Consider the following 17,153-nt stretch of genomic DNA (forward strand, 5'->3'; position numbering starts at 1 on the left):
TTTTTTTTTAATATTTGTTTTAAAAAAGCTAGTGCAAGTACAATATTTTACACTGGAATTACAGAGAGTATGCACGCATATGGAAAAAAGTTCTCCTGTCACAATAAAAGCTCTTAACTATGTATGCACTTAAAATTTTCTTTTCAATAAGGTGCAAAACATCATTCCTTCCCTCGTTCTCCTCTGTACTGGCCATGTCAGTCTGATAGTGCCCTCAGAGTTCTAGTGTCTCTTTTCCCTTGGCCGGTGGGAGGCGTATGATTGGGAGGTTGGTGGGTCGTGAGCTGACATTAAAAAATACAACAGTGCGACTCTCAGAGATGGCTCTGGGACCAGGACCCCACTGGCTAGAAATTAGGACTCTCGTCTTAACCGAAGGCCACCACGAATACTGGCTGGGCTCAACTGGAGCCTTTCAGCTGACACTGATTTGGGTTTACAGGGAGCAGTGAAGGCTGAGGAGGAAGAAACCTCCCCGAAAGGCCAAAAGGGCAGTTATTCACAGAACTGAATGCACAGGTATCAAGTTTAATGTTCACTGACTAAAGAATTCACCCCACTCCTGGACCGGATGATTTAAGAGTAGGTGATTCGTGTAAGAAGCAGAGGAAACCTACACACCCAGCTTGGTAACCGCTCAGATTTGCTATTCCAGAGGACAGAATGTTACCTCGGCAAGGATGACTGTAAACAGCGCTTCCAAAGGGGGGCCTTCAGACTGGCCATGGAAAAGGAGACTGGCTCATCGGCCATCCCAACAGCAAACGAACAAACTAAAGGGAAAGAAAACTTGGGTGAAATCTCCAATTATCTGCAGTGGAAGACTGGAGTCCTTTCAGATAAGAAAAGTGACAGAAATTCTTAAGAGACGGTTACGGTATAGATACTACCTATTGGCCCAAAGCACTTAATTTTAATACAGCTGAACCATTTGTATGCGAGTCATGAGGATATGAAAAACTGAAGCCGCTGTTCCCTCCCGCCACCGTACAGGTAAATGTCAGCTACCAGAAACGTTGCATGTAAGTAAGGGAAGGGCTGAGATTCTGAATTTAAGAATTGGAGGGGGATTTGCTCAATATCCCCCCAGCTGTCCAGTTTCTGCTGGCTAGCTTGATTTCTGGACAGAGTATATGACTTCTGAGAAGTTGCTCCACATTTATTTTGGCCTCTTAAATAGTAAAGAAAAATCAAAACCAAAGTAAAATGAGGCATTTCAACTGAAATCCTTGTTTAACCCCACCCCCCATTAAACTGAGGTGTTGGGGGGAAAGAAGGCTGAATGTTTTTTGTGTGTGTCCTCGTAATGAGTCCTGTTTTCTTGGTAGCTAGGATCCCTTGTTACAAACACTTCTTGTTCAGAATTATATTCTTTGGGTTTATTGGAACAGGAAGTGCTGAAAATGTCAATCATCATCTCTGAAGAAAAAGGAGTTGCAATGGCTTAAGAGTTTAAGAAGGGAGCTCAGAGAAGTACTTTCGGCATAGGAATGAAGAGTATTCTCAAATTGCAGAATACAGAGTTACTCTCCCTCAGAAGAGGGTTCTATGTAACAGAAACATAGAGGAAGCATAGGTATAGTTGAAGAGCCTTTTACGTAGTAATTCTTCCAGGCCATAACCATACAAATCTGATCATTTAGACATGACACATTTCTATATACAAAAAAACAAGTAACTTTCAACCTTTATGCTTTTTTTCTTCTTTTTTTACAAACAAGGTATGAAACTCATTGTTTCAACAGATCCATATCTTTCAAACACTGAATGAATCATTTCGACATTCATTTTTCTTTTGTGCAATTTTTAAAAACATTACCTGTACTCCTCAAAGTGAGTGCTTCGAAGTTTTTTTTCTTCAGCTTCTCAAATTAGGTGTACATTAAAAAAAAAAAAAAAAAAAAAATCCCACAAGGTATAGTGCTACAAGAAAAGATCCTATCAGTAAGGTAACATATTTGAAGCGAGGTCATCTATGTAAAAGAAATCTCAGCTCCGGAGTAGAGGTGTGCAAACAGTTTGGAGTTTCCCTATCAACAGAAACACAACACTGTCCATGGAAAAAAAGAGGAAACCAACCCAACACAATGGCATATGCATGTGCTTTATAAAAAAGTATATTCTCTGTATAGTTATTACTGGATGTGTTCTTAAAATTCTCTATTTCAGACATTCTGGGTTGAAAACAAGGTGGAAGCAGAGACCTCCACTTCACTTTAAAAACCAAAAAGCATAATTCCCTTTGCTTTCACATCACCCCGAAGAAGCTGGATTGGGCCACAGAGACCACTGGCCCTTTTTTCACCTGGGATCATCACGGGTGACTAGGAGATAGGAAGTGCAAAGGGTTTTAGGAGAAAACAGACCATGGTTTGTTGAGCTGCTTGCAGTTCATGAAACAGTAGCCATGACAACCAACACAGCTCAAAAAGCCTGGCCTTCAGTCCACGGAGCTCTGCTTCTTCACCCAGATCTGAAATAGCATGGCATTAGTGTCTTCAAAAGCATTTGAGATTTTTTTCTCTCTCTATGAAATAGGTTTCCTTAGTAGTCACAGATGTTAAAGGGTATTATCAATTGTTTCCTTAAAAAAAAACAAACAAAAATTCCAAAACTACACCACAACAAAAATAAATTTTGGCAACGTATTTCAGTAAAGATCAAACTATGTGCAAAGAGTGGATTTTATGATTACTAGGAGCTACTGTTCATCTTGAACATGCAGCATTATATTGCAATCTATGCAGTATCTAAGGAGAAATCCACAAGATGCAGGAAATCCAAACATTCCTTGAAGTTGTACAACCCTACTCCAGAACAGTCAAAGTGCTGCTTCTGGACACATCAGTGTACCACACACACACGCCAGCCCCGTCCCTGAGTTAGAGGTGTGAAAGGTTCCGCAGAGTTCCTTAGAGGGGAGAAGGAGGGGTGCCGCCACTTCCCGGTGGGGGACAAAACCCAACACGCTCACCGAACAGAAAACACAAAGGGTCATGATTCAGAGTGAGAAATGGGATTGACGACAGCAATGAAAAAAAAAAATCATCTCAAAACAAACTGGGTGAGTTGGAAAAGACAAAAAATTGACCAACATAGAAAGTTATCCTGAACGTCCAAATGAAAAAGCAATTTTGGATTTCCACGTTAAAAGATTTGAGGTAAGTGGCACCCATCTCTGTATCCCCACCTCACCCCCAATGTGGCCCAGACAAACTGAAATAATTCTTAAGTTAAAACATTCTAAGGAAGGAACAGTCATTTTATATATTTAGAAATCCCTATAAAGAGAGGTTCTTGTTTGTTGGTTGTTTTTTTTTTTCTTTTCGCCCTGACTAATTTCTTGGTGATTGTGTTCCACTGTAAACGCAAAAGGCCTGCTGTTATTATTAGTTTCAAAATGGAAAACAGGAAAGAAAGGAGAACGAAAAGACGGGTTCAGTAACTATTGCAAAGTGGACACAGTACAGAGGCACACGCTGATCCTCGTAAGCTGCACGGCACGGAAGGGTTTCTATGCCTGTCATTGTTAGGTCGGCTACGCAGGCGCAGTGACAAAGGCTGCTCTGGGAGCCTTGGGGCTCGCCACTGTCTGCAAACAAGAGGAGGCCCTTGTCCTCTGGATGTTCTTCCTATGTGAAGAGAGAGCTGCCACAAAGGAGTGGTGACCGTTGTTCGCAGGTGGCCCCCTCCATAGCCACCGGCCGGACGCTTGGAAGGCGCGCACTCGGCGGGCCACGCTTCCTGCCCACACCCAGAGGCTCAGCTCGAAGTCTCAAGGACACAGACCTGCCCACTGGCGGAAAAGATCGCGGAGCATGGGTTGATCCTGGCACTACACTGCTCCAGAGTGTGCCTCAGAAAGGACTCTGTCTCCCTCCTGTCTGCACTGCACATTCACTATTCCTCGTGGTGACGGCGGAAGTGCCGTTCTCCCCTTCCACCTCCTTTGCTTGCTCTTTCTGCAACAAGGCGACAGACAGGGCTCCCGAAAGCAAGCTCCCTGCCCCAGGATTCGGCATCCGCAGCAGGGCAAACGCGCAGCAGGAGGCCCTCCCCTTCCTGGCTCCTTCCTTCCAGCCCTTCTCTGGCCAGAACAGGAAAGAGGGACCGAGTAAGGAAAAAGCCAAAAGGGTCTGAGCTTTCTCTAGAGCACGCTGATCAGACTCTATTGGCACGGAAGGTATTGCACATGCTAAAAAAGCAAGAAAGTGAAATGGGACCATGTTTAGAAAGAACCAATTATTTGATAATTCCTATACCTGAAATAGAAGCACAAAAACGATGATGATGTCCCTATTGCTCCAAACCATGTTATGTTTTCCCATTTTAGTGTTGGAGGTGTGGATCCAGTTAGTTCCATACTCGAAAGAAGCCAAAAGGTGGTGGGTGTTTCTCTGAGTCCACGTGAGTTGCTGTAATGAGTGGTACTGATGAGGACGAAGTCTATAATGGCAGCCCCATATTCCTCTTACCATCAAAACAAAAAGAAAAACAAAGCCTAATAATTGCAAGTGCCCTGAGCAGAATATATGGAAGATTAAGCAAGTTCTCTGAACAGAGACATTTAAAAAAATACAGCACTAAATAAGCAATATGACTGCAAGAAAGGACTCGCCCAGCTCTCTGCTAGCATGCTGAGAGGGGAATGAAAATCAAAGAAAGTCAAGGGCTGGATCTAGCTATTCTAAACCTATTCCAATGTTTTTGGTACACCCCAGAAAATGGTTTGTAAAAATCATTAGTTCTGCTGAGAGCTAAATGTGAATACTAGATAGCCAAAATGTGGGTTGACATTAGAATTTTTTTTTAATTTGTGAAATGGAAAAAGTACTATTCTCAATGGTAAAAAAAAAAAAAAAAAATCAGGTAAGTTGCAGCCATTCCAAGTAAGAATATTTAAAAATTTCTCCCTCCTTATAAAACTTTTTTTTTTTTTTAAAGCACTTTAAAATGCACACGCAAAACCCACAAACAATATTTCAGATCTCTGGGAATAAAAGGTTTCAACTGTGAAATACCCTTTCTGGGTTTGTACCAAACATTAAATCTTGATTTGATTTCAGATGGAAAAATAAAAGTCATTCTGAAAATAACATCAGTAACAACAACAATAAAGTAATCGTTTTCTTTTTTTAAAAAAAACTTGCTCACATACATAAATGTCTTTATGGAAAACTCTCTCAATGAATCTGAAGAAAATTCTCAGAGTTGTCCTGCTAAGACCTGGTTTTATGTGACAGATGCGGTAAGAAGACCAAAATGAATTCTGAAAGGAACATAACCTTATAAAATGGCCTAGAGTTTAGGCAGGTTAGAAAGTAATTTTGCTACATTTATTTATGCTCGTTCAGTCCCCCAAACCTTTCCCACAATGTTATTGGATAAAAACTGCAGGAATATCACACAAATTATAAACTCAAGATGTGCAAATCGCAAGGTTCTTTAAAAGTTCGTCTTAAAAAGAAAAACACTGGACAAAAGTGAGTATTCTTTTTTCCATCCCTTTCCTCTCAGTTCCTCTGCCAGCTCTGCATATGCTTTTAATTCCTTCTCAAACATCAAAGTGAAGAGTGCCTCCTGTCAGGCTGTACTTGGTGGTCATTCATTGTCACATACTAGTTCAAAATTCACATTCATCCCATTAAACCACATTGAAACTTTCAACATCTTGCTCCGTGAGAAACTCTGCAGAGCTGAAATGTAGTTACAGTGTTGAAAAAAAAGAAAGCAACTTAGTTTTTCTTCCCAAAGAGTTTAAAGTGAGATACAGTACTTGTTGAATGAGAGACCAAGATGCTTGGTAATAAAGTGTGAACAGCATTTTAAGTGCTTAGAGATAGTAATATATATGCTCATCTTCAAAATCTAATTCCTCACGTCACACTGGAATCTGAAAAAAGTGGCACCCGAGTTGTCCATAGTCATGAACTATAAACAGTACTAGAGTTAAAAGACAGAAGATTTGCAAACCCAATGCGAAGAGCTTCCGCGGCTCTCTTGAAGGGCAGTTTGTGTCTATCTCTTGGGAGTGAAGTCAATGCAATTAACCTGATTGGTTTTCCTAACACTGCACAGAGACCAGGGTGGGTTTCACTCTCCGCCACCCCTGCTGCCCACCACCTCCCAGGTGCGGAGCGATGGCACCAGGGGCTGCCCTGCCCACCACGATGCCCTGGAGACATCACTGCACTAGTAAAGCAGAAACGAAATCCCACGGGTGGCAGTTGCTCTTTAAAAAAATATCAGTGCAGTCAGGCCCCATGGGGGGAATATATATCTCTATGATTAAAAGTCGCTTTTATTGTAAAATATGTTGGAGGAAAAAAAAAAAATGTTCTTTTACACGGTTAGTCTTCCATCTGCTGTCTGACGGCCTCTCTGGGATGCCCTGAACCTGGGGTCCTGATGCTGATTTTGCACGTGAGAACCTCATGAGGACGTTCCCCTGGACCTCCAATCCCGTGCTGAGAGCAAGAGAGAGGGAGGCAGAGAGAAAGAGACCCTCACCTGCCGTGGCACCCGGGCACCCTCACTTGCACGCACGCACGCACGCACCCCCTGCAGCCCGTCGTCCCGAAACTGGGAGAAGTCGGCACCCCATGGGTGCATCTGCACTGCTAGAAAAGGCAGGCACCATGGGGCCACGTTCATTTCCACCAGGACGCCCGCCCAGAGCCCGGGCTGGACCTGCCCCAGCCCCTGCCTGCCCACCCGCTGAGAGACACGCGTGGAAAAAGCATATGCACCATCTCCTGCCCAACCCCCGCTGTAACTCTAAGGACAAGGTTATAACAGAACCCTAAAGTAAGAGGATAACATGTAAATACTGTGTTATTTAGCCTACAGTACAGTAATCTGGATACAGATGATAAAGGAGGGCCAGATTTCCTTTCCCCACACGGCCTCTACTTGCCTACATTAGAGCGGCCTTCAATGCAAATCTTAACCTCCTGAGAAATGAGAGAAGGCTTAGGAAGAGTCAAAGGTGGCTCGTCTTCCGACTTCTCCAGTTTGCGGCTCTCCGGCGCCGACCACCTCCTCTTCCTCGTGGCCGCGGGCTTGCTGGGTTCTATTTTGGTGAGCAAGGGCACGGCAGGCAATCCTATTTTTTCTGGAAACTTCAGTTCGCCATTCTCAGAGAGCATCTGGGCACTTCCCTGATTGATCCCGTTTTCCTGCTCGGCGTACCTGTGTCTACTGCCCGCGAGGCCGTCGGTCTTTGAGTGCTTCAGCAGGACACTGGTGGGATCTACGGCCTGGCCCTTTTTAACAGAGCCATTCTTCAGGTTCTTGAGGGTGAGCGAGATACAGACGTCCCCAACGGAGAGTTTAGAACACGGCAAATCAAAGAGCTGGCTGGTTCTCTCCGGGCAACAGGATGACCAGCCCTGTCCAAACACAAAAAAAGGATACTCTACCAAAACTTCCACGCTGACCTGTGGGAACAGTGAGAGACAGGGAGAGGGAAGAGAAGGAAGAAATGAAGACATTTTATTCTTGTTTTATTGTATACATTACACGAACACAGACATACATACGCATAGGTGAATGGAAAAAAATAAGACTCAGTTCCCCAAAGCTCCTCCACCAACAGATGCAAATGAGGCTCTTAACTTTCTGCTGTACCTGTACTTACCATATATAGATGTTGGGTAGAAGCCGGTAGAAGTCCATTCAGTATTCAAAATATCGTTTTACTGTGTATCAGCTCTACAGCTGGTCTCCATTAAAACAAGTCAGTGGACCCCCAAGGATGATGGAACACCTACTTAGTGTTCGGCACTGGGCTAGGCGCTGCACGTGACTCAAGCCCAAGGTATATTCTTGTGTTTTATTAGCTCACTGGACAGATGCTATTCTCATGTATAACAGGGCTGAATACGGATCAGAGTTAGATTGTATTTAAGCCCCATAAGGCAGGCACTTATGTGCTCATCACTGTGTCCCTGGCCCCTAAAAGAGTACCTGGCACATGGCTGAAACTTAATATTTACTGGATAAATGAATGCATACTCTAGGAATTTAGGGGGAGCAGAATCAGTGAGGGCTGGAGAAAGCAGGGAGGGCTTTCCCAGGACCCCATGGATGGGCAGGATTTGGAGGGGTTTGAGGGTGAAATGAATACAGACAGCTCAAGTGCTTGGCCCATCTACATGGGCAAGCCCCAGGTACTCAAATCAGTCTCTCTTTTGTTTGAAAAACAAATATCAAAAGCAGGGGAAGCCCAGTATCCTTTCAATACCTGCTGTTTTCTCTAGGCTACTATGTGCCATTCACTGTGATGAATTTCAATAAATTGAAAACAATAGTCTTGGTCACAAAGGAGTTCACAATTCAATGGGCAGAAGAGGCACAGGAACAATAACTGCCAATGAATGTGGCGAGTGTGGTCACAGAGCGGGGCTCTAATACTTTGCATGGGATTAAGCTGTTGGAGGGCAGAGAAAAGGCATGGAAGAGGTGAGTAAGGAAGTCTTTTGGGATGAGGATACACTGTGCTGAGTTTTGAAAAACAATGGGACTGGAGGAGAGGAATGATTGCAAGGAGAAGACATTCCTGGAAGTAGGGATATGTGAACAAAGGCAAGGAGGTGGTCTGTGTAGGGATTTGCAAACTTCCAGTGCAAGTATTACTACTGCCATTAAATCAAGTTGAAATGCACTTGAGGTTTGAACAGTTTAATTTTCATAGAAATTTAATTTCTTCAACTTTATGCTATATAAAAAAGAAAAAGAGAAGTAGTTTTAAACAGTTTTCAATGGCTTTTGTAGATGTAGTAGACCAGTTAATTTGCACCAACCTTCCTGATGAGGACAACTAAATACTCTAAACAAAAAAAAAACTCTGGACAAAATGTAAAAGAAATATGTTTTTCTTATGGCAGTAGACCAAAATATGACAGTAAAAAAAAGTCATTGGGTCAGGATCAGGAAAGGGTGTTGGCCAGAGATTTGAACCTGGTGTTTGATGCTATTTCCCCCTAAGGGTATCTGTACATTCCAAAGTGGGGCAGTTCAAGTGGGCGTTGGGTAATCTCAAGAGCATGGGAGGTGGGTTTCAGGGGGCAGGGAATGGAATTCAGGGTAAGCCACAGGAGGGTGCTCCCTCAAAGCACTGAATTCTAGAAGTAAGGTGAAGCAGAAGCAGACAGTTCCTCTCAATGTCTGAAGCTCAGATTTTAATCATCTCATTCATCCCTAAAATTAAATTAAGGTCTTGAATTATTTCCACAAATTTTCAAATAAAAGACGTTCAATTAAAAAAGGGGGAGGAGGTCCATGAGCAGATGAGATGAATAAAAACCAGCAGAAACAACAGATACTATAAACAGACCCACAGGGGCTTCTGATATAGAGTCACCAGATATAGACTTTAAAATGACTATGTTTACAATATTTAAGGAGATTAAAGACAAAGTTGAGGATTCTGATAGAGAACTAGAATCTATTTTTTTTAAAGATTCATGGAAATTCTAGAATGAAAAAAAATACATCCACTAAAATCAAGAATGCAATGGATTTTCCCACAGAATAAACATGGTTTAAGAGAGAATTAGTGAACTGGGTTTTTAAATTAGAGATTTAGAAGAAACTATACAGAATAAAACACAGAGACAAAAGGATGGCTAATACAGAGGAAAGGGTATGAGACACAGAAGACTCATTGAGAAGACCTAACAGACACATAATTTGAATCCTACAAGGAGGAGAGAGAGAAGGTAATGGCTAAGAATTTTCTGATACTGATAAGTGACAATAAACCACAGATTCAAGAAGGTCTAAACCCCAAGCAGGAAAAATAAAAGGAAATTCTCACCTCAGCAGGTCATAGTTTAACTGCTGTAAATCAAGGTCAGGAAAAGAAAATCTTAAAAGCCCCCAGAACAAAATATACATTACCTCCAAATAAGCAACAGTTAAATTTATAGTTGACTTCTCAATAAAAAATAATAGAAGCTAGAAGACAATGGAATATCTTTAAAGTATTGAAGAACTGCCAACCAAGAATTCTACACTGAGCAAAAAGATCCCTCAAGAATGAAGGCAAAATAAAGAGTTTTTCAGATAAATAATAATTGAGAGAACTCACCATCAACAGATCTGCATTAAAGAAAATACTAAAGAGTTCTTCAGGTAGAGGAAAAATGAATCTAGATGGAAGTTTGCAGATGCAGGGAGGAATGAAGAACAATGAAAATGGTAGATGTGTGAGCAAATTAAAATAATATGGTTGTCCCTCAGTATCCACAGGAGATTTGTTCTAGGACTCCCCAAGTATACCATAATCCAAGGATGCTCAAGTCCATTATATAAAATGGCACAGTATTTGCATATAACCTATGCACATACTCTGTATACATTAAATCATCTACATTACTTAAAATACAATGTAAATGCTATGTAAATAGTTGCCTGGGAACTATTCGAGTTTGGGGAAATTCAAGTTTTGCTTTTTGGAACTTTCTAGAATTTTTTGCCCATAAATATTTTCAATCTGTGGTTGGTTGAATCCGCAGATGTGGAATCCACAGATATGGAGAGCTGACTGTATTGACTAAATACAAGAATATTGAAAATGTTCTGTTGAATTTCATACACAGGCACACATACAGAAACATAAATAATTAAAATATCCCACTTTAAATGTAGTGAATTTCCGTGTAATTTACATGGATTGTGGCTTTTCTACTTAACCTCTTTATCTTTTTTTGATAACTATGATTAATTCAGTTTTAGACACACTTTTTGAATGGTATACTTTATTTGCTCCATAGAAGACCTAAGTGTTTTTAGAAAAAACAACTAGAATGAATTTATATGGAAGCCTATTACTATAGTGCGTGTGTGAGCATAAGCCCATATAAATGTGCGTGTTATCAGGGGAAAATTTCATTGTTCTGGGTTATCTTAATAATGTAAAGAGAACTAAAAATTTTTGAGTTTCTACTACCTGTCAAACATTCAGATACACACTTTACAAGAAGCATTTTGTTCGATACAGTATACTAAGTGAGAAAAATACCGTTGTTCTAATTTTACAAATAAGGAACTATAGTTTCAGAGAGATTAAATCACTTGCTTAACGTCATGACTATATACCGATGGAATTGGAATTTAATCCCCGTCTCTTTGGCCCCCAAACCCATTTTCTTTTTCCTATGTTCCTGATCTCTGCCCCTGTGAACAAAGGTATTGTAATACCATCAGAAGACACGAACTTAACATTTCCACTACTCCAAAAGTGGGGAATGTTACTTGAAATAAATAGGATCCAATGACCTGAGGTCATGGATTTTTTTCATGATACAAAAAATTGTGAAAGAGCATCAGCCTTATTACATCTACTATGCAAATCAAGTCTCTCTATGTAAGTGTCATGAGGCTGATATTCAATTAATTACAGAACTCCATTCACATCACACATATATACTTGCATGTACATACGTACAAATATACTTACAAGTAATAGTATCGGATGGGGATGCCAACTGAGTTCCAAGTGGGAGGACCAACCTGGGGCTGGCTCCATAAATCCTGTCCCAAACCTCTTAAAGCCATTAACATCATACACTGAGCAGAGGGAACAATTCCTACTTCAAGTGGCCACTGTTCGTCTGCATTTCCTAGATGAACCTCTGCTCCCGGGCAGAGTCTCACGGACAGACAGCCCAACACCTACTAACGAACAGGTTCTTGCTGTGTGAGCCATATTATACACATTCCTCAGAGCAGCCAATATTCATGTTCTGAAAATAACTTCTCCTGTATACAAATCTATTCGAAGACTTTTACACGTTGCCAAGTATCTGCAGACTCACTGAGAAGAAATGGCTTCAAAGCCTTTGTGACAAGTAACATTAATGATGATTCCGTAAGCTGTGATATAGATGCACATGCTCCCCCCATTACATACACCATATTTTGGGGCATTTTGAAAGCCCTTCATTATTCCCCAAACTATGAAGGCAGGTCTTAGAATTAAGTGCTGTGAGATGGTCGATAACTTGAACAGCCTACCTAAAAATGCATGAAAGAAAAGTGATGAGGAGAGAGAATACATGAGAGGTGCGCTGAAAAGAGCCAATGATAATGGGATTGATTTTAACCTAGAGAACTTTGGGGAACTTTTCTCTGTCACTTCAAAGGCTTGCCTTTGGTCCCTTCCTCCTAAATTCTGGCTTTGTCTTCTCCCAAAAGTGATCTGCCATCCTGGGAAAAGAATGCCACCCCCTCAGCTGGGTCCACACAAATCAGGAGCAAAAGATTCAGATAAATCTGATCATTGTAAGCAGTGGGCTGGATGGCTCAGGCCACATGTTATTTTTCTCCTAATTATTTACCCTCGCTAATATTTATCCTCACGAATATTCTTCCCACCCTAATTATGTAGCCTGAATTATCTAGATAATGCACTTTTTTTTTTTTGGTCTGCATATATGTGAACTAAAGTAAGTTTTTGCCCTTTCATTGGTAAAAGTTAAACTCTTGTTGCACACATCTCAAATAAGCACACGAAAGTAAGTCATAATAAATCTATTTCAATTTCGTATTTAGGTTTGTCAGAAGGACATAAACATTCTTAAAGGTTAACTGATCATTAACGGTTAATGAACAAATCATACCAACAGATTTTTCAGTGAGAACGTTTATGGTTGGGTCTGTCCTCTTGAAACTCCCTTGGAGAGGAACATTATCTGCCTCAAAACATGCTGTCAATGCCAACGGGTACTATTTTGGAGGTGAAACAGAGATGGTAGGATTTTGTGACATGATGTCACTTTAAACCAGAAATGAGTCTGAATTCGTTGAATTTGAGGTCCATGTGGGTCTCCCTCTGGTGCTGAGAAATATTATTAAGTGTTCACACTTGAGGTTTTGCAGTTTTAATAAAGTTCAAAATGTAACAGCACCTGCAAAGTGTTAGGTACTCACTGTTTGTGTTAGGGACTTACTGTTTAAGACCTAGTACTTGCCTTCAGTGAAGAGCCAGAACATGTATGCAAAACAAGTAACTTCACCAGGGCATATGTGGATACTGGCAACCATGTTACCTGGTGATATCCACTTGGATATCTATGGGCAACTCAAACTTAACGTGTCCCAAACAGACCTCCTGATATGCCCCTGCCCACTGGCGCCTCCTGGGTTCCTCCCCACCTCCAGGGGCAGTCCCCATTATTCCAGTGTTCAAGTCAACGGCCTGGGCATCATACTTTACTCGACTCCTCCTCCCAGACCACACACATCCAAATCACAAGCAAATCCTATCGGTTCTCTCTTCCAACTACAGCTAGAATAAGACCATTTCTCATGCTTCCACCTCCACAGTCCTGGCCAAGCCAGCTTCTCACGGGGAGAAAAAGCCTCCGTGAATAAGCCTGGCGTGGTCTGCATCCCACCCCCTCCTCCCTGCACTGCAGTGACACTGGTCTCCCCGTTGGTCCTTTCACTCCAAAACACTCGTGCCTCTGGGTCTGTGCATCTGCTATTCCCTCCATGTGGAGTCCATTCTGCCCTGTGTCCTCCCGTTCTCCTTCTCAGAGACAGCCTCACCGACCACCTGTTTAAAATAACTACCCTCCATCCTTATTCCCTGCCCCCCCCCGCTCTAGGCTGCTTTATTTTTTTCCCATAGCACTTATTATCTTTCGATGCATTACTTTGTTTACTTCCATATTTGTCTGTTTCACCTCTTCCCATAAACTCCCATAAGACTATATGTTCCATGGGGGCTGAGATATTGCCTGCTTTGCTCATTGTTCTATCCCCAGGGTATAGAATACTTCCTGGCATGTAACAGGTGCTCACTACAAATCGGAAAGACTAGTTCTGTGTTTGCCTTCCACATGTCAAAAACGCTGCAATGGCACTACTGGCCAACAGAGGTCAATGTTTAGACGCTGGAGAGGCTCTGCCTGGCCTTGCTTCCACCAGCCAGGACTAAATTGGGCTTACAGTCCTCCCCAGGGAGAGGAGCTGCACCTTCCCTGGGTCTTGCTGCTCAGCCCCCAACAGACAGCTTTCCTGGCTGAGGCATAGCTGCCTCACTCCATGTTCCCCTGTCAGATGCTGAGCTCACCCTGATTTCACTGAATCACACTTCAGTTACTTTCTCTCCAATCTTGAGGTTCCTTTTTGCTCTTTCAGCCACGCTAATAACCATTAATTCACTTTATGATCTTGTCGGGGTTCAGACAGACTCTGATTAAACTCCAATGAAAATAAACTCATGGGGGCAGTACCGTATAAAGCCAAAGCATGTTACATAACTCCTGGCAGCTCGACACAGTCCATTTTTTTTCATCCCATAAATATCTCCTTTTCCAAACACTTTAAGCAGTCTGGAAGATGAAATGGGAGCATGAATAGCCTTTGTCCTGGTGTCAGCTTGAGGCCCCTCTGCCTTTCATCTCTGGACGTCTTGTATCCAGCACCTCTCTTTTTTTAGGGGTGATCACCTCCCATCCTCCTGTGCCCTTTTCCCGCCCCCTCTTGCTGCTGCAGGCACGCCCATCGCTCACCACTGCTCCGAAGAGAAACCTGCCCTCCCCTCCCTCTCTCCAGCCCCGCTAAACCAACTCCTCTACAACGATCACCTCCAACTTCTATTCGGGATGAAGAAACCAAGACAGGGAGGCAACACATCCTCACTTCTGGGCTGATCATTATTTATTCCATGTCACCTTCCTGTGTTCAGCAAAATTCCTTTCCCTACTTAGTTAAAGACTACTGTATCTAAACAATGCATGCATATACGCATATTTATGCTGTTTGGTTGTACTTTTCAATGGTAGATTGGTGCTATGTCTATTTACACACATATGTACGTATCACCAAAAGCAAGATATAAAGAAAACAAAACGTCTGTTGCTTAAATTTGTCTCCATTTTCCTTCAGGAGAATCCCTGTTTTCACAAATGCGAAGGGCATCTGTTTTACAAAACGTTTCTGCTTGAGCCTATCACAAAAGTAGAAATTCTGCCTGCATCTGGGAGCAAGGGCATCGCTCAGAAGCTGGGTTTCAGTGATGACGTCTTGCTTTTGGTGAAATGATTACACTGGGAATCCCTAACTTTGTCTGCAAGTGAAGTTCTTGGTCCTGTTTCACCTGCAGAGAAAAGCCAGTCTGCTTTCCTCGAAGGCCAGTTTGCACAACCACACTCCCCACGTCAAGAAAATCAGAGAACCCTGGAGCAAAGACGGAGGGGCTGACGGAGAGCCTCATTTACTTCGACGTTGAAAGATCATTAATAAAAAGAGTCACACCTCTTCAATCGAGTGTAAGAGTGTCTGCGAGTGTTCTATTTAAAACATTTCATCACATTCGTGCTAAGCCTGACTCAGTCTTTGGTGGAAGCTGTCTCATTAAACCCACATCCCCGCGCAGAGACACCTCCAAACACAAACCCCACGTGACAGATGAGCTAGGTTTTTCTCGCACTGTCTCCTGGCTCCCAGGGCCTCCACGGGACCCGAGCAGCAGGTGACCAGGGCAGGTCTGGGGCACACGGGTCTATCCCACTTGCCCTCCTCCCCTGGGGTCTTAAAATGCGTGCCTGAAAGAACTACGGCATATTATTTAGTGCTAAAAAGAAATGAGCTCTCAAAGCCACAAAAAGACACAGCAGCACCTTAAACGCATGTTGCCAAGTGAAAGAAGCCAGTCTGAAAAGGCTACGTACTATAGGAGTCCAACTGCATGACATTCCGGAAAAGGCAGAACTACAGAGATGGAAACAGATCTGTGGTTGCCAGGGGTGTGGGGTGAAGTACCAGTAGGTGAAGCACGAAGGATTTTCAGGGTGGGGAAACTAGTTCCTAGGACGCTGGGAGGCTGGATGCGTGACATTACACATTTATGAAAACCCACAGAATGTACAGCACAGAGTAAACCCTAATGTGAAGTATGGATTTTAGTTAATAACCATGTATCAATTTAGCTCATCAATTGTCACAAGTATACCACAAAAATGCAAGATTTTAATAACAGGGGAAACTTCAGGCGTCTGGGAACTCTCTGTACTTTCTGCTCAATTTTTTGTAAACCTGAAACTAATTTCAACAATAAAGTCTATTTTTTAAAAAAGCTATGAACAACAATGGTCCAAGAGAATCTGCTTCAGTAACACACGTAATGGCTTCCCTGGTGGCGCAGTGGTTAAGAACCCACCTGCCAATGCAGGGGACACGGGTTCCAGCCCTGGTCCGGCAAGATCCCACATGCCACGGAGCAACTAAGCCCGTGTGCCACAACTACTGAGCCTGTGCTCTAGAGCCCGCACACCTAGAGCCTGTGCTCTGCAACAGGAGAAGCCACTGCAACGAAGAGTAGCCCCCGCTCGCTGCAACTAGAGAAAGCCCGCGCGCAGCAACAAAGACCCAACACAGCCAAAAAAAAAAAAAAAAAATTCCTCTATGCCTTTAAATAAATAAATAAATAAAACAACACACGTAAGATCCCCAAGCTGGGGGCACTTACATCACGCACAGGCTAAAGGAGAGCATTTTTCTTCTTTTGTGGGGAGGGGGAGGGAACACAGACACACAAACAAAAATGTGTTCGGTACCGTTTCTCTGCTGGAGCCTTTCTGGCATTAGAACTGAACGTATTCTCACCAATCACTGGACCCCAGGCCCGGTAATGAGCTTTGCTTTGAGGGAAGCCGCTACCTATTTTCTGATTCATTAGGGCTCATGTCCACCAAGCCCTACATGTAAAATGTTTGGCAAGTTGGTTCGCCTTGGCTGCTAAGGGACTATACAGGCTTCTGTGCGGCTTGGGTGAGGGCTCTGGCTATTTTTAGGCACCAACTAATCCATTAAAGGCATCATGCTGCCACTGACGGCTCACAGAACGCAGCAGTCAAAATAAAAAACAGTGGAATGAAAGAAAAGCCATCAGTAGACATGCAGTGATCACGTCGTTATAACACGCTGTAAAAGTGTGCGTGCGCGCGCGCAAACGCACACGCGCGCACACACACACACACACACACACACACACACACACACACACACACACAGACAGTCGGGAGAAGAAAATGGCACGGAATACTAAGCAGCCACCAAGGAGGTAAAAGGAAGCAGTCACGTTCCTGAATCTGGGACGCGACAGACAGCCCTAGTAACAGACGGAGGCCAGCACTCAG

At 42.9% G+C, this 17,153-nt stretch overlaps 1 protein-coding gene across 7 annotated transcripts in view; it reads right to left on the bottom strand.

Moving 5' to 3' along the window:
• Nucleotides 1–612: 612 nt before the first annotated feature.
• ATXN1 (ataxin 1) overlaps nucleotides 613–17,153 on the bottom strand; it is a 393,801-nt gene continuing 377,260 nt past the window's right edge. For all 7 annotated transcript variants that reach the window (XM_059937989.1, XM_059937986.1, XM_059937983.1 and 4 more), the window contains one exon: nucleotides 613–7,439. In XM_059937989.1, coding sequence (XP_059793972.1) covers nucleotides 6,909–7,439 — 531 coding nt within the window. In that variant the 3' untranslated portion in view covers nucleotides 613–6,908. The remainder of the gene's footprint in view (nucleotides 7,440–17,153) is intronic.

This window comes from Balaenoptera ricei, chromosome 11 (genome assembly GCF_028023285.1).
Source record: "Balaenoptera ricei isolate mBalRic1 chromosome 11, mBalRic1.hap2, whole genome shotgun sequence".
Lineage (NCBI taxonomy): Eukaryota > Metazoa > Chordata > Mammalia > Artiodactyla > Balaenopteridae > Balaenoptera > Balaenoptera ricei.